Source organism: Poecilia reticulata, chromosome 20, assembly GCF_904066995.2.
Source record: "Poecilia reticulata chromosome 20, P_reticulata-male-v2, whole genome shotgun sequence".
Classification (NCBI taxonomy): domain Eukaryota; kingdom Metazoa; phylum Chordata; class Actinopteri; order Cyprinodontiformes; family Poeciliidae; genus Poecilia; species Poecilia reticulata.
In genome coordinates this window covers 10028745-10046397 of record NC_088849.1, presented here as the reverse complement: position 1 = coordinate 10046397, position 17653 = coordinate 10028745, and the positions used below count along the sequence as shown (strand labels likewise).

General features: G+C 40.5%; 2 protein-coding genes across 2 annotated transcripts in view; one reads left to right on the top strand and one right to left on the bottom strand.

Annotated features, from left to right (window-relative positions):
• Window positions 1–410: 410 nt before the first annotated feature.
• On the top strand, window positions 411–7328 carry txndc5 (thioredoxin domain containing 5). Its single transcript, XM_008438686.3, has 10 exons — window positions 411–650; window positions 2359–2511; window positions 2990–3095; window positions 3175–3271; window positions 3895–4010; window positions 4281–4367; window positions 4458–4616; window positions 5096–5178; window positions 5653–5782; window positions 5931–7328. The coding sequence occupies exons 1-10, from the start codon at window positions 466–468 to the stop codon at window positions 6051–6053; spliced, it is 1239 nt and encodes a 412-aa protein (XP_008436908.2). The 5' UTR covers window positions 411–465; the 3' UTR covers window positions 6054–7328.
• bmp6 (bone morphogenetic protein 6) overlaps window positions 7329–17653 on the bottom strand; it is a 56348-nt gene continuing 46023 nt past the window's right edge. The window contains exons 5-7 of the mRNA XM_008438685.3: window positions 11649–11725; window positions 9833–9943; window positions 7329–8671 (exon numbers count right to left, since the gene is read on the bottom strand). Coding sequence (XP_008436907.1) covers window positions 8522–8671; window positions 9833–9943; window positions 11649–11725 — 338 coding nt within the window. The 3' untranslated portion in view covers window positions 7329–8521. The remainder of the gene's footprint in view (window positions 8672–9832; window positions 9944–11648; window positions 11726–17653) is intronic.

Genomic DNA, 17653 nt, shown 5'->3' with positions numbered 1-17653 from the left:
TGCTTTCAGCACGTCATCACAACAACATATTTCTGCATTAAGCTTTAGTTGCACTGAGAAGTAGCTCATATGATGAGCTCAGTAGATGCAGTTCCGCCTGATGTTTGTGCTGCTGTCGCTAGTCTGAAGGAGCTCAGTAGAGGAGTCACAGGAGAGCAGTGCTCTGTGAGGCAGAAGCTCATCTTGGAGACAGAAGCTCTGAGGAAGAGCTCAGGGGAAAATAAATCACTTGGTGAGACCAAGCGTTTTGTAACCCTGAATGTCTGGAGATTAAAGGATTTTTCAAACATACATAAAAGAGTCAAGGCAACACTACAGGTATGTTTCTAATGAGGGAATAACATGATGAAAAGTTGATTTTACATAATACTGCCCCTTTAGAGAAAGCCTGTAAAGGGGGCGTGTTTTGGCGAAAGTCGGTCCTTTTGTACCAGCAGGGACTCCGTTCTCCAGCCGAGATTCACCATGGCCTCTGCACTGACTTGCACAGCATTTACTTCGTGTTTACTGTTTTTTACGTTATTATTTGCTGTTGTGTTTTGCGACGCTGATGCAGAAGAAGAGGAGCATGCCAAGCACACATACACTGTAGAGATGTTCACCGAGGCGGTGCCAACTGCACCCCACTTTGTCATGTTTTACGCCCCATGGTAAGTGCAGAAAATTAGTGTTTTTGAGCGACGTTTGACAGATTAGTCGGTTATGACATCTCTCTCTCTTTGCCAACTCTTGTAAGTGCAGAAAACCTCCCGTATTGTTGTGCTAACAGTTTACCGGTAAACTGGCTGACAAGCTACTAAGCTACCTAGCCCACCCACTAAAGACAGTTGACTCGATTAGCTTAGATGCTAAGCTAGATTAGCATAGCCAAATAGCGGCTTATCAGATTTAAACATTTGCAGTTAGCTCTCTGTGGCATAACGTCACACATACTTCAGGCAGCTGAAATAATGTTAAGCATTTTCAGGTTAAAAGTACAAAACCACAGTTGTCGTCGTTGTTTTTGCACCACATAGGTGAAGTTTTAAAAGTTATACGGAGGTGGCTTTGCTTACGTGGCACGCACTGATTCACTGTTATGTCAGTAGCTTCAAAACTGGGGGTCCGCGGTCCTACAGAGACCCTTGGTCGTGTAAAAGGGGGAAAAAGCAGATGAGGAGCTCAACTTTTTGTAAGCTGGAGATGTTTGGCGTGTTGTGTTTCTGCTATAAAATACTGTTTAATTAGTTATCTCATTTGGACATAAAGTTCTGCATAAACGCAACCGATTCAAATGAATTGTATTCTTAAATTGACATCAAGTTAAGAATATAATGGCACAATGCTAGTCAGCTTTCAATTTAAATAAAATGGGAGCAAATCTAAAACATTCAAGGCAATATTTTTAATTGCTATAATTGAGAGTTGGCCCATCCAGGGACCACAAAACAACTCAAAATGTACCTTTTTTTTATTATAGTCAATGGTGTGATTTATCATAGCTTTATGACACTTTCAGTTGAATAGTAAGGGATATTGTGGAATATAACTTGGCAGCATTAATTTTCACAATATTCCTTTTTGGTGAGGAGGTGATGGAAGAGACTACTCTGAAATCTATTAGGATTATTTTTTTGTCGTAAAACGAACAACAACAAAAAAACTTTTGCGTGGTCCATACTGTACTTGCAACTGGGATTCTTCCTATGTTCCACAACTGTCCACAGACATGAATTGTAAGATGTTAAACCAATAAAAAAAAACCTATCTTTTTAAGACTAGTTAAGAAAAGACGACGAATGTAGTCTGATCATAGATTTAAAATGACCAAAAAAATCAATAATTGGCTAATTGTTTTTCTTTGCCATTAATAATTAAACTCAAATAAATTGTTTTAGCAAATGACATTATATACCAGAATATAGTAAAGAAAAAAAAAACTTGTCTAACTTCTCTGTAATGTAAGGGAAAGTACAAAATGAAAAAACATTTTCTTTTGTCTTCTTTGAAAATAACACCAACATATAGCAAACACATTTTGAAAGTTCTTCTTGTTTTCTAGACATTGTTAAATGGAACCTCGTGAAGTGAAAATCACATATTTCACTCTGGTATTTTGGTGGAACTCTGTCAGATACTTTAAATACTTCTGCTGCCGTTAAGCGTCTTCAAGGAGGACATGAACATCGGCCGATACCGATTTTGACTCGGACATGTCCACAGTTTTTCCAAGTTTCACGACTTTCCAACAAAACCAGAATAGGTTTTTCCAACTATTCAAGTGAGCTGGAAACGTTTTAGCAACGCAAAACCTGGAGTTTCTTTTTTTAAGAGAATGCAAATGTGTCCCATAACCCATTTTTATCACTTTATGTCCAGGTGCGGCCATTGCCAGAGACTGCAGCCTGCATGGAACGAACTGGCAGACAAATACAATGGCATGGATGACCCTCCTGTATATGTGGTGAAAGTGGACTGCGTCCAGAACACCAAGTTCTGTTCCAGCGAGCACGGCGTCAGAGGATACCCTACGTAAGTAAGAGAAGCATCTACCCTAAACGCCACAGAGAGATGCACAGACAGGAAAGTTTGTCTGCTTGAAAAAAGAAAAAAAAATCTCAGAACAGTATACAAATTATATAAAACTATAATGTATTTCAGCATTCGTTCATATCAGAAGTGAAACTTGCTCATTTTTCATAACATGGCTAGAAATGTGACCCAAGCAGGATCTGACTGTGAAATGGTGAATTCACTGCACCACTTATATGTCAACACACCTCTTACAACTTAGAAATGAACTTGCTTTCCGTAAATCATTGAAATTGGTGACACATTGACCCAAATGTAGTTAAATATTCTGCCAGAAATCCTCGTCTAAAACAATAATCCTGCTGCTGACGAACCTCTACACCTGCAAACACAGCAGAAACGCAACCGACTCCAAATAATTATTGACTGTTCGGTTTAATAACCAATTTTTTCCATTCCTTTGTGTGTTTATGTGTAGATTAAAATTGTTCAAGCCAGACCAGGAAGCAGTGAAGTACCAGGGACCAAGAGATCTGCAGTCTTTGGAGACGTGGATGCTGAAGACGCTCCAGGAGGAGCCTTCGGTGAGTTTCATTCACTCGGTAATCAGCCTCGAAGCGGCGTTTTGTGAATTAAAGGATTCCATCCACTTCTGTCCTCCAGGAACCAGTAAGTGAGCAGGAACCCGCTAAAGCCCCAGAGCCCAAACAGGGCATGTATGAGCTCACTGCAGCTAACTTCAAGGAACACATATCCAAAGGTAAATGTGGAGCTTCGTTAGTCTCACTAGTTACTGGGTGATTGCACTTTTTTTTTAATTACAGTTGCAGCTGTATCCGGCTGTAATAGTTTCACTCTTGTACTATATTTGAAGGCTTTTTCAGTTTTGGTTCACACCAAGACGTGATTCTTCATCTGTCATTAAGTAACTAAAATGGGTTATTGCTTTGATTTTGAATATCAGGATAAACTAACAATTACAAAAAAAAAACTTAATGTAATGCCACCTAATGTTTTTGGACTGGACCATGATAAACTCTGAATGAGACGACGGTTCCTAAGCTCCACCGAAGCTCAAGAATCGTCATTAAAAATAAAAACAAATGATTTCCTGTTTGGATATGACGCGGGCGCCTTTAGCGTCTGGTTACTGCTTGCAGCTTTGCATCCTGGCAGCAGCAAAGCAATAATTTGAGCTGTAAAGTAGCATAACTGGTTGTATAAAGCCCTGCAGGCTGGGTAAGCTTTTTCTAGCAGGTAATGCCGTGTGCATAAAGAAATGAGTTTACATTATTAAAAGTATAAATCTTGAATCCCGGCAACTTCTTTTTTTTAAAAACTGCATATTCATTACTTGCAATGGCTTCTGTGTTTCTTTTCCAGGTGCTCATTTCATTAAGTTCTTTGCGCCCTGGTGCGGCCACTGCAAAGCCATGGCGCCGACCTGGGAGCAGCTGGCCTCCAGCTTCGAGCACTCTGACGACGTAAAGATAGGAAAGGTGGGCTGAGGCTGTCATCACTGTTGGAAACAATCTCAGAAGATATCCACACTTTATAAGCTTAATGTTTTGCTTTAAATGTTCGACTTCTACCAACGTTGCAGGGATCTAGTTGACTTTAGACCAAAGTCCCTTTGCACAGTCAGTTGATTTGTTGTTGATCACATGAGGTGTTGCTCGTTTGCATGGGAGGGTCATAAACGATGCAGGTGCCAGTGTTTGCTGTGATGTCACTCCTGTTTGACTGCTGGTAATTTGCCTGTGACCCAGGTGGACTGCACACAGCACTACGAGGTGTGCTCTGAGAACGGTGTCAGAGGATACCCGACACTGCTGTTCTTCCACAACGGACAAAAGGTTTGGGAGCAGGCTGGAGTGTTGAAAGATTACCCAGTCTGGTGTGTGTGTCCGTGTGATCACTCTCCTGCTCTTATTTTTTTTATTAAGACAGAACAATACAAAGGGAAGAGAGACCTGGACTCGTTCAAAGAATTTGCAGACAACCAGCTGAAGGCTGCGCTCTCTGCAGAGCAGAAGGAGGAACCAGCCGAGGAGCAGAAATCAAACGAGGTTCCCACCGATGAGCCGGCGGACGAGGAGGTGAAGGTGGGTGTGTACAGCAGGCGTGCATACGAGACGAATACTTTAGTGTTCTGTTCTGAATCTCTTTGGGTGTGACCGTATCTTGTAAAGAAATCCCCTGGTATCGAAACAGCAACTCGGTTCATTTTGCTTATATAAATGGTGCCAGTTCACAACAAACGCCTCAAGGCGCTTTACAAAAGTCGTTTCAAATGACAGTGGTATTTTGCAGCGCATTGTTGTTCAAAATAAATTGATCTCACTAAGCGTGGTCCGGTTGACTATTAAAGGATTTGTAAACTAATGTTATGAGCCAGTCGGTGTAGTAAGAAAGTAGTTCTTAAGTAGACAGTTTTGCCATCCGACTACCCACCAATAATATTAGAAACTTGACAAAAGCATAAGGTGTTTGCTTGCATAAAAGTCTTGGCTACAACTGCCAGTGATCATGATTAATTTTCTTTAGACCCATAAAGTTTACGTATGCCGTTCTGTGTTTTCAGTCCGACGTGTTGATCCTCACCGAGAGCAACTTTGACGAGACGGTAGCGAAGGGCTTCACCTTCATCAAGTTCTACGCTCCATGGTAAGATCACCTCTGTGGGAACAAATGACCATGTGGATGTTTTCATAACTGCTATGAAATATGGCAATATAATCAGTTTCTAATTGCATCTTAATCAGATTCTGGAGTCTGGTTGGTCCCATCTAATGACCTTGCTCCACTTCTGCTTTAAAATGAATTCATTTAATTAGGTACAATTTTATTTGCCATGTTGGGTTTAATGTAGGGGTGTCAGAGGTGAATACACACAAAACACTTCAGGTATTTATTGTATGTGCTACTTTGTGCTGTTCTGTCGCATAAAATCCCAAATAAATGAGAAAAGCTGATTAATAATTTATATTTTTAAAAAAGGGGCTGTCTTGGTTTTCTTGCATGGGTTTAAAATGACAAGTAAATATAATTCTGAATGAATTTTTACAAAGGGATTTTAAGTTCCCAATGCATCTCGGTTCTTGATTAAAATGGCACAACTCTCGTCTTCCTGCTGCGCAGGTGTGGTCACTGCAAGAATCTCGCTCCAACCTGGGACGACCTTTCCATGAAGGAGTTTCCTGGTCTCTCTGATGTCAAGATCGCCAAAGTGGACTGCACCGTCGAGCGCACGCTGTGCAACAAGTATTCTGTAGGTTTAACTCTAAAACCCCACACAGCCCAGACTTGTGTAGAGTAACTCTGCAGCTTGAGCTTCACTCGAACTGGCTGTTGCTAAGGCTGTTGCTAAGGCTAATCAAACCCGATGTAGTCCTGATTTATTTTTTTCTCTCTCTCAGGTGCGGGGTTATCCAACGTTGATAATCTTCAGAGCTGGGGCGCAGGGAGACGAGCATCACGGGGGGCGGGACCTGGAGAGCCTGCACAGCTTCGTGATGAGGCAGGCGAGAGACGAGCTGTAGGAAGCAACACCTCTCTACCTGGAGTCCCCTGTTTATCTGGCCAGTTGGACAGGAGTCTCTGTCCTGCAGCAGCCAAGTCAGATTTCCTTCAGGAAGGAATCAATCCAGCGACAGACTGATGTCATCATCTGGGTCTATTTTTGTTTTTATTTGTATTTACAGACAGAATAAATGTGTTGGAAATGTATTTTTTTACAAATCTCTCGAGCTGAAATCTTACGTTTTTAAACCTCTGCGAGCACTGGTCCAATTAGAACCAGAAACACAGACAACTTTACCAAGACGTTCATTAAAAATCTTGTTTTTTATTTTCTGACTCCTGTGGGTTTCCCCTCTCCCCCTTCCTACTTAAATTATCAACCTCTCCTGTTATGACGCTGTGACTCTTAAGTTGTAAAAGTTGTGATGTCTCTCTGAGGTTGAGGGTTATTTTAAAGGTACATCATGTATATCTGCTGATAGCCTATCTGACGTAACTCTCAGGGAAAACAACCAAGTGGACCAGAACAATGTCGCTCACACAGGATTGTAGTTGACGCGGCAACCTGAGCCGTGAATGAGGACCCGATTGTTTACACTTCACTCCATAGAAAAAGCTCTTAAAAACGATCAACCAACTTCGTATCACGTGAAATGTATATGTGACATCTTTTTACTTTTTTTTTAGCTTTTGAAGTTTCAAGTCATTCATTATTTTAGTTTTCTTTTAAAAAAGAAAACAAATGCAGTTTGTTTTCATCAAGCTAAGTGCATTTCAGATCAGGATCATCTGCATTCATTTCTTTATCACTGATTATTGTACTGATTGAAGCATCATTGAATGTCCAGGGACATAAATATGAATTGTTTATTAAATCACAACATGAGAACCTGACTAGTCTGGTTGAAAAGTAAAGCTGAACTTGCACCAATTAAAGTTTTTTCAGTAAATTTACTGAATTCATTTTACTTAATTCTATTTTTAGAGAATTTAAAACATTTTTCATGGATTGTCCAACCGGACTGTGTTCAGTGTTTATGCTCCTGACTAGCTGTGATTTTATTGTCCAGCCCAGGTTCACAAATGGGGGGAAAAAGCAACAGTTTTATCAGGTTTTTTTTTTGTTGTTGTTGCTTTTTGAGCAACACATGGTCTAAAGAGGTCCAGCACCACAACTCTGTATTTAGTTTTTCAATGAACCGTATTTGTTCCCTATCCACAAGTTTTGTACGAAAAAAAAAAACAAAAGTGGAAAGTTGTAACATAAGATTTCATAATAAATTTTGTCAAAAACATGTATTTTTTTATTTTTATTTCTCGCTTTAATGTGGTATTTTCTTTTTCAATAAAAGGTGCAATAAATAAGCTGAAAATGTACACGTATTTACAGAAAAAAAAAGTTTTAACAGGATCACAAATGTAAACAGCAGCTTTCCAGAGGTATATAATATTTAAGATTGGTTAGGCACAAAAGGTATTTTGATTGGTACGGATACAAGTCATCTTTTTTTCTCTCTCTTTCAGATATGTTCTTTTAAATATTCCACGTTATTTAAGGCTCACAGTAACGCGCCGAGAGGGGAAGACGCTGCAGCTAAATCTGAGCACAATGTTGCTCTCAGGGTGGCAGAAGAAAAAGAACTCGTCACGCGGACCGTTTTGGTCTCTGCAAATGTTTTTCCACAATCTCTTGTAAAGGGGTTAGACGCGTTTGTGAGCTTTGCGAGAGCGGCAAAACAGAAACGGCCACTTGTGGCATGTCGGAGGGCGAAAGGGGCTGAATTTGTGTCCTTTTTGTAGAAAAACACGAGTTTGGCCACAACATGGATCGGGTTAAACCGGCCCCGGAGAACGGCATGTCGGCCTGAGCCTGGCAAATATTGACACAGATAGCATTATTTGGAGGAGCGTGCTGCTAAAACAGAATGCGGTCACTTCGGTTGAGTCCAAATTATATTTTGGGGAAAGTAAATATGGCTTGCGAGGAAAAATGCATAGGCTGAGCAGGTGTTTGAGTCGGTCGCGGGGAAACTGATCTTTCGTACGCCTCCTCAGATTTGATCCGCTGTGTTTTCCATCAGAGAGGAGATGGGGGAATGAAAGCAGCAGTCTGACTGGTCCATCAACAGATCGGTTACGGCAGCCTGTCAGGCCTTCCTGCGATTCAATAAACACACAATATACAAACTAAACACTCTTCTCAGACACACAAAGTCCGTGAAAGCGAAGTCTGGAGCGTGACGCCAACGACGACGACGACGCTGGCTCAACACTGGAATGGAGAGAAGTCGCCTGTAACTCTCAGTCTGGTATCGATCCCCGTCCTCGTCGTCGACATGTTAATAGTTTCGGTTTGTGATTATTGAACTAGATGCTGCTGACTTCCAGGCTGCAAAAAAAACTCAAAACAAAAAAAAAAAAAAAAAAACAATTGGAGTCCAACTGAGTTCAGCCTTGTCCGTTGGCGTACAACCAGTCCTCACTGGTGTCAGTGGCAGCCGCAGGCGCGTACCACCATGTTCTTGTACTTCTTCAGGATGACGTTGGAGTTGTCGTCGAAGAAGAGGACGGAGATGGCGTGGAGCTTGGTGGGGGCGCAGCAAGGCTTCGGCACGTTCTCCGGGTTCATCAGGTGCACCTGGAGACGCGGGAAATGCTTTAGTGACCACACCGTTTCTATTGGAGCAGATCCTTAAACTCACATGTAGATATTTCACAAGGCGCCTTGGCAAATTCATGTGATACTGTTTTACAACAAAGAGAGACTTCTGGGTGTCAAGCTAATTTTAATAACAGACAAAGACACCTTATTGGATCTACTAGCCAGTTGACCAATGATGATTTAATTTGCTATACAACGTGAAAGACCGTAAGCTTTAATACACATGGGTTGTGTTGCAAGACGCATCATAGCAGAAAGTCAACATCGGTGTAGTTGACAAAAGGGATGGTTTTAGAAGGGCCTAGTCAAAGACTGAAAGGCCTGTGGTATGACCCGAAACCAGCTTGAAAACCCTCCAATATGGCTTCCTAAAAAACTGCAGAGTGGGCCAAAAGTCAAGCTAATAGCTAGGTAGTACAAAAGCCTGATGGTGTTTGCACTATCAAGACCCAACCAGTCATTAAGCAATTACTTTCTCACGTTGGGTCAGGTGGGTTTGGAGAACCTTTTCACCTAATAATGATTTTTTTCCCCTTTCGTGTGATATTATAATGTATGACTGAGGATCTGAAGCATTGACGTGTGACAAAAAAAAAAAAAAAATCTGTAAATGACACTTTTCCACTGGACTGTAAATTTTGATAGATTTCAAACTTCATGTTTTGAACAAATTAAAGTTTTCTCTGTGCCCATTTTAGATTTTCAAAATGTCTTCAGAACTAAAAATCTGGAAATTGTGACATGCATTTGAATTCAGTGCGTTATTTAACTCGGGCACAGATGCTGTTTCTCTGTAAAGTTGAAACATGGCGGAGGAAGCATCATGCTGTGGGAATGTTTTTCTTAAGAAAGCACATGAAAAAAACACTCAGAGTTTGAAGAAATCTTAAACAACAAAAAAAATTGTTAACTTGAAACATTGACCCTAAACACGTAGAGCGCTTTCGATCACAGAAGTTTAGTGTGTTAGAATGGCCCAGTCAAAGTCCAGACCTAAATCCAAATGCAAATCTGAGACGAGATTTAAACATATCAGTCACTTGTTTTCAGTTTTACTGACAACCTGGCAAAAAATCATGGATTTAATCTGAAATGCACAGATGTACATGTGGATCAAGCAGAGAGAGGCCGTCCTACCAGCGTTTGCACGATGGCGTGGTTGGTGGCATTCATGTGTCCATTCAGAGGGAAGGAACATTCTCCATCACAGTAGTTGGCGGCGTAGCCTTCGGGGGCGATGATCCAGTCCTGAGGAGACACATATGAGTTTAATTTGCATGTGGCACATCTGTCTCTACCAGCTCTGAGCAGCGATTTCATAAAAAAAAACCTTAACGTTTGTTTTAAAGCTATTTTATTGGTAGGAAGCCTCAGAAAAATGCTAAAGTAAAAGTTTCTGCAGTCTTCTAGAAGTTTACAACGTCTCCGAGGACAAATTCCTGCCGGTATCTACCGTATTACTCGAGGAAGCAATATTTCTCCCCTTTCTTCCTTCCTGTCTGCGCTTCACTGTTTCCGCCTGATGAGTTATCAGCATGTTTTAACCTCATTCCGACTTGTTTTCATGTTTTCAGCTTTCCACCTCGTCGTTTCTCTTCTTGCGTCTCTCTCTTTTCCCTTCTGGCTTATGGCGACGTGAATCTTTTTTTTTTTTGTTTGTTTGACAAGACTGAGATTAACCAAGCATATGTTAAGTTGTTGATGTAATGTGTGAGAGTGCGCATTCAGGTGAGTAATTGCTTGCGTTATTCCTCTAGATGTCAGTGGTGTGTCAACAGCTATCGGCATGTTTGAAAAAGATGAATGGATCTCTGGCCTTTTCTTCCACTGTTTCTCTCTGAACTCCCACACACACACACACACGCACACGCACACACACACACACACACACACACACACACCTGGGGGCTGACATTTGGGTCTGCTCCCACTCAGCTGTGTGTATCTGAGTCCCCTGCTAGTTTAATCTGCCTTGTTAGCAGCGGTTTCTTATCACCTTGTGAGAGCAGCCTGCAGTGTTTAAAACGCCTCCCACACCAGCAGCAGCAGCAGCAACTTATTTCTGTCTTTGTGACTTAAGATGCCTTATCTGTGGTAATTGTACGAAGTCTAATAAGTCAAGACTTATCAGAAGCTTTTTCAATGTTCTACATTTTCTCACATTCAGTTGCACTTGATTCATCCAATTGTTTATTATCTTGAAATGAATGAATGTATTGAAAAATCCTGAAAAGGTTTTAGTTTTAGCTTCTTTGGAAAGAATGAAATCAACTAACTGGACCAAGTTTATTGAACAATGTGGCCACACAGCTTCAGAAAAAAGGACAATTCACAAAGTTTTGGCTTCAGTATTATGAGTATATTAAATATATACTCATAATATCCTGATAACTCGAGGAAAGGAGCATGACCCAATGTGGAAAAGTAGTTCCCTTTTACATCTATTAACTGGTCCAGACACTACACCAATTTACACAAATTCATGAAAAATAACATTTTGACAAAAGATTGTACAAGTATTACTATATGTTGCTTCATATTCAACACACACAATTCAGTGGTAGTTTATGAAACTAACTTTTGGCATTGCTATTTAATTCCGTGACAAAAATTATTTCTGTTTAAGTAAAGAAATAATTGTCAGGAAACTGTTAGAACTTATTTTATACCTCTAACAAAACAAACTAGAAATAAATAAAATAAGATACTACCTGGTTATCCAATTTTATCATTATAACAGTCAAAAGAGATTTTTGTTTATGTCGTTTTCATTGTTACAAACTTTAAAATATGTTTAAAAGTGATGCATCAGAATTTTTTAAGATTTACTTGCTGAGTTTAAAGAAGAAAAGCAAAACATCCTTCATTCTTCCCAATAAAGCATTCTGTCTCTGAGCTTAATTAACAGCATGTATAGACTGACTCATTAAAAACGCTTAAAAAGTCAAAGTACCTGCCAGCCCAGCTCTCTGAAGCTAACATACAGCTCGTGTCTCTTGCACGCCGTCTTCTGATTGCTGCTGTTGTAATCTGGAACAGAAGAACAGAAATCACTAGGAAACCTCCTTAAGATCAAACTTAACTTCAATCAAACACAAAACGTGATTTTATCATCTTTTCTTTCCTCAACACATCATGGCACGAAGACAGCAAAACAGCAAAAAACTCCTCCCTCGGCGAATGACGACGTAAAACACAATTAAGTGGAGTGAAAACAAACATTACAGTCCCGGCCTGAGAGCAGAAGAAAAACACAACTGGACTCGTGTAATGCTCTGGGTGGAGGAGCCTGTGTGGGCGTGAACCAGAGCTCAGGCACCAGCGCTCATTGCGTGCGTTTGTGCGCCGTGCGTGCTTCACATTCGTTCGCTGGATGAGGCATTTGAACGTGTGCCTAATTGAATTTTCCGGTGTTGGCCGATATTTGGCAAACCGTGCAAGTGGCGAGATGGTGACAACTGCGTTTATGGACTCTCCTGCCATGCAGTTTGTCATTAATTGTCTCTGTTCCTTTCTGAAGGCGTCGCGCGGGGCAGGTACAGTTTTTTTTTTTTTTTCGGTTTTTGGAGTTGAAGAGGTCATTGCTGGCAGCGGGAGCCGTGCTGAAGTCAAGATAGTGACACAGACTTTCCAAAGAAGGTTTCAAGGGCTGCCTCTCTGGCTTTTTCTGTCTTCTTTCCTGTTGATTTGATTGCTGGGTTTATGATTTCATCATGAAGCTCTAAAGGGAGGACAGTGAGCAAAAAAAAAACAAAACGAGGCCTTCTGTGATGATGGTTAGGGTTCTTATTCTCATCCAGGATAGAGACGTTGCAGCTTATTATTTAACTTCAATTTCATCCTAAAGGGTTTGGCTTATTATATTACATTAATTACAACTGGTTATTTAGCTACTTAGCTACTTAATTGTTGTTTTTATTTAACCTTTATTTCAGAAAATCTCATTGAGATTAAAGATCGCCTTTGCAAGGGAATCCTGGACAAGATTAGCAGCAGCACGCAGAAGATTCACACACAAAAAAAAATACATAAAAACAACATTGCAACAAAGTAAATTAAAAGATTCCTCAGTTAAAACATTTACAAATAGATGATTCCTTCTCAAAATCAGTAAGAAGAGCCTTAAAATCATTTAAAGACAAAAGTCCTTTTAGATTCCTCTATTTCTGCAACTGGTTCCAAGAAGATGGAGCAGAAAACCGAAAACATTTCTGTCCAAGTTCAGTTCATACTTTAGTAAAATAATGATAATTATGCTATTATTTGTAAAATGGTCCAACTACTCAAACACAGCCTATACCCACTTAAGTTTGTCAAATGAAGACTGTTTGAAAGCAGTCGCTGTTCAAGTTGCAAGGTAGACTGCAGACAGGTCGATACTCCATCACAGAGCAATACAGAAGCTCACCTGTTTAAGGAAACCAATTAACCTAACAGTCATGTTTCTGAGAAAATGTTAGTACCCAGAGAGAAGAGAGAACATGCAATTTCCATGCAGAAAGTCCATAGGCCAGGATTCGAATCCAAGTCCTTCTTGCTACTAAATATGCAACAGTGGAACCTTATTGAAACTGTTTTTGTTTATTATATATTTAAAAAAATAAAAAAATCTTGTATTGCTATCAGTTACATGACATTGAATACAGCTGATTAAATGTTCCAATAACACATTTTATTATCATTCTTATTAGATCTGATGACACTTGAATGCAAGAGTACAGGTCATCTTGTGTAATAAAAGAATTGTGTGCATGAAAAGTTTTATTTTTTTATTTTTTTGTAAATTAGAACAAAATATATAAGCTCTCCATGTAAGGAGGTGGCCTTTTTTATATTTTTATCCTCCAAAGTTTTCCCCTGAGTGTGTCTGTCAGAGGAGGCATGACTCGGAGGCCAGTCTGAGATTTGTCACTCAGTCACAGCCACCCAGTCACTCAGCTCACCAACTTGCCAGCCTTGTTTGTTCAGCTGGAGTTGCAAGCACACTCACACACACCCACGCACACACACACACATGTGCGCACACGCATACACATAAGTTCACACGCACAGGCAGACAGTGTAAACAAACACGCTTCAGTTATGGAAGGGTCATTGATTTTGGTTCTTTACATCTCAGTGTCCATCATTCATGAGCAGTGGCATTTGGAAAACACACAGTAACACACTCACACACACACACACGTATAAATGAACCAAAGTGTATGTGTTTGATGTCAATGGACAAGGCTACTCAGCCACTCACTGATTCACCAGAGCCGGTTGCGTTCAGGTTTCATCATCAGATAGATGTCACTTCTCACAGTTCTGCCCAGACCCAAGAGTTTTAGCTCGTCTTATGAAGTTGGATTTATGACCGTTCGTCTGAGACGAATAAAGACCCTGCATGTCGCTCGTACGGTGTCATCCAGATGAGGTTTTTCCTTCCTTTCCTTTTTTTTTTTTTGTGGTGCATTCATACCAGCCCTGTTTAGTTCGCTTTAGTCAAACTCTAGCTACAAAGTCCAGTTCATTAAGGGAGCCATAAATACGCAATCAAAACTCTGACACGAACAGAAAAAGAAAATTCTGGTTCGGTTGAAGTGAACTCTGACGCGGTTCAAACACATAGAGACTGCCCCAAAGGCAGGGAGCGGACGATATCGCAGGGCATTCTGGGTAAATGCAACCAAAACGAACGCGTGTGTAACTGTCTAGCTTTCCCCTTTTTACCAAAGACAAAAAAAAGTTGGTTTTTTTGACGGGTTTGGGTTATTTTAAACAGTGCAGTGTGGAAGCAAAGCAAAGTGTAACAAAAGTTGTCATTTTTATCCCAAATCGAACCGAGTCTACCGGACTATCAGGTGTGAAAACATCCTTTAAACTTCAGCAAAATCTGGGTGTCCTTTGTGTGGTTGAGTCCACTCTACAGAAGGCAGGAAGCCGAAGGTGAGACAGCGTGAGGCAGAGTGTGCTGCGGTGGGGTCAAAGGGCCGCCTGTAAGCGTCGGATACAGTCAGGTGTTTCCCCAGCTTATGGTTCCTTCCTTTCCGATAGGAAGGGCCGTTCACTGGCTGTCGGCTGATGTGGAAACGGGGAGTTTACTGTAGATGTGTGGGTCCGTGCTGTCAGTCATGTTTCTGCATGCGTGGCTAAATATTCATCGGCAGTAAAACCTTGGGTCAAGTGTTGGTCCTGCCTCCCTGCGGACTGAGTGACCCTTTCAGCATCCTCAGCAGCAGAGAGTACATGGATTTAACAGCTTTACTGCAGGAAAACATCCACGCACCAAGCCACAGGCTGGTCCTGGATCCGAAACGTGACTGTTTTTCCTATAAATATTCAAGCGAAAAGTCCACTCTGGCTTTGCATTGTTAGGAACAGTTCTGCTGCGCAGCCTGTTTATATACAGGAAACATCCAAGGACAGAGGAAAAACTCGACTGAAGGGACAGGACCGACTGGCTGAGAAACTTGGCTGACCTGATTAGAACTTGAGGTGGCATTTGTAGAGAATGAAACAACACATGGCGGTAGCGACATAGCCCCGCTCGGTTCTGAGATATTATGGAAAAAGTGGATTTACAGATGCAGGGCCTTGAGAAAGTGCTCCTCTCTTCTAAACGTCTGCCCATTTGTCTTTTTACGTTGCAATCCCAAACGTCTACGGATTACAAACTGCCGCGTTATTGTGGATCGCGAGCGATATGTGTAAAAATCTGAATAGTGTGGCGGGCATGTTTATCTAGCCTCCTTTACTCTAATGTCAAGTTAAACTGCCGTCAGAAGTCACCTAATTAATAAATTCACTTGTGCGTAATTTATTTTTAGAATAAATCCAGCCTTGAGGGTTCAGTAGAGAAATATAGTGAGCAAACATAATCATGAAGATCAGAGGATACGGTAGGCACATCTAAACATTAATGGGGAAAAAAAGCAAGGACGAAAACCTTGGTGACTCTGGGGGAGCTGCAGAGATCCATCCACAGGTCAATTGGGAAAATCTGTAGATATGAAAACTAATCAAATCAAGAAATCCGACTTTGGCATGAAAGTGATAAGTTTGTTGAAATATTGAAAGATCTTCACAAACCAGGTCACCAAAAGTAAATAATTTTTTCTGATGATGAACATTTTTTTTGAAGGGCAATTTTGACTTTGAGACTTCATAACACAATCCATTTATGTTTTTGATTGTGTGTGATTTTTATCTCCCTTTTAATTCATGATTTTGGTCATCTATTTATTTTGGATATTTAAAATATAGTATCTTCTACTTCCATTGATGAGTGTCTTTTTTTTTTTACAAAATTAAAGTTTTTTGATCTTTCAAAGGGTAAACTTGCATAATTATGCTATTATTATTATACTCGAAAATTGTCTCAAAAGCGGCTAGAATTTCAAGAACAATTTATCACACAGCAAAAATTTTTACCATTACAGGCCTAACCATAACTGAGGTAATACAGTCATAATGTGAAAACGGGAATCTGGTTAGGTGAGACTAATGTAGAAAAATGTTAAAGTTTATACATTTGCAATTATAAATTACAGTATAATGTAGCACAGGGGTCCCCAAACATTTTCCTGAGGGCCACATAACTTTTCCCTTCTCTGGTGGGGGGCCAGAGTCAGTTTGTAACAGAAAAAGTGTGATGATTGCAGGAGGGCTGAAATGTAAAAATATATTGTTTTCCAGAAAGCAAAATCAAATAACATTCTCTGGGTTCTTCATAGAACAAGTCAGGAAATAAATAATAACACTATTAATGAAATAAATAATAACCAAATAACCCTCTCTGGGTTTTTCACAGAAAAAGTCCAGGAAGGATTATAGTCCGTATTTTCCAAACTATGAGCCGCACTATAAGCCACAACCCCCAAGTTTGCTTTTTTTTAAAACCAACATACACATATAAACCGCACATATCTCTGCTGCTCCAGGTTTTCCACAATGATGCAACAGCAGCAGAGGGGGGCGGACACCCAAAATTTGAATCATAACAGGTCAATTGAATATCACATTTATTAGGGTTGAAAAAGAAAAAGTTGCCAAGATTAGATTTAACAGAACTGATTATGGTAGTTTCCGAACGTTAACTGTAACAGTAAAAGTGCTGATCTTTCGTGTCTGCTACTAGCATGTGCTAAATCAGTGGTCCCCAACCCTTTTATTACCGCGGACCGGTCAAGACTTGGAAATTTTGTTTGGGAGAGGGGGAGAAGAGGTGAACAGTCAGATAAGTCTTCTGCATGTTGGTGTTCCCACCAACTACTGAATATACCCAATTTGGGTTCTCTTGGCCCTTTTATCGCAGCCTGTGGGGTTCTCCCTGACTTGGAATGAGAATACAACCTGTTGAATGTGACAGGTAGCCAATCAAAAAGCGCGACGACGTTAGAACAGAGGGGAATCCCAAACTGCGAGTCGGTAAATATCGGAGATGATATGTGGAAATGTTTATCACTAAATCTAAAGGTCATTATTATTTATTCAGTTAAAAAGGTTAACTATGAAAAAACATATTCACCTCCAAATCGTGCAGCAAATAGAGCGGCTGCTCCCGTCGTCTTTTATCCACCACCTTTTCTTTTTGTTACATCTTTAATCTCTTAAAATGACTCCACAAACTATCACTATTGCTTCTACATCTTCATCCGTGTTTGGTTATTCTAAATTCCCGCAATGTTGGGGGTTTTACTGGATTATCCTCTGGAATCGGGATGTTCGTGAGTGGAATCGGTTCGTGTTGCTCCTGCCTTGGACACACGAACCGATCGAACCTGTTGTACTTTTATTAGCTCTGTGGTCACAGAGGTTTGGAGAATCGGCCGACAATTCTTAAAACTTTCCGTCTAAACCAGACTTGAGACTCACAAGCTCTACTCATCTCCTCTCGACCGCAGCCCAAGCGCTCTGACTCTGGTCGCTATGATAACGTTTACATATCCCTTCAAAATAACAGAAGGGTCACAAAAA

Bases quoted from the DNA above. Each gene is read 5' to 3' on its own strand.
- txndc5 (XM_008438686.3), top strand. From the start codon at position 466: ATGGCCTCTGCACTGACTTGCACAGCATTTACTTCGTGTTTACTGTTT. The intron at 4,011-4,280 runs GTGGGCTGAGGC...CCTGTGACCCAG, and splicing joins ACGACGTAAAGATAGGAAAG to GTGGACTGCACACAGCACTA. The intron at 5,783-5,930 runs GTAGGTTTAACT...TCTCTCTCTCAG, and splicing joins CGCTGTGCAACAAGTATTCT to GTGCGGGGTTATCCAACGTT.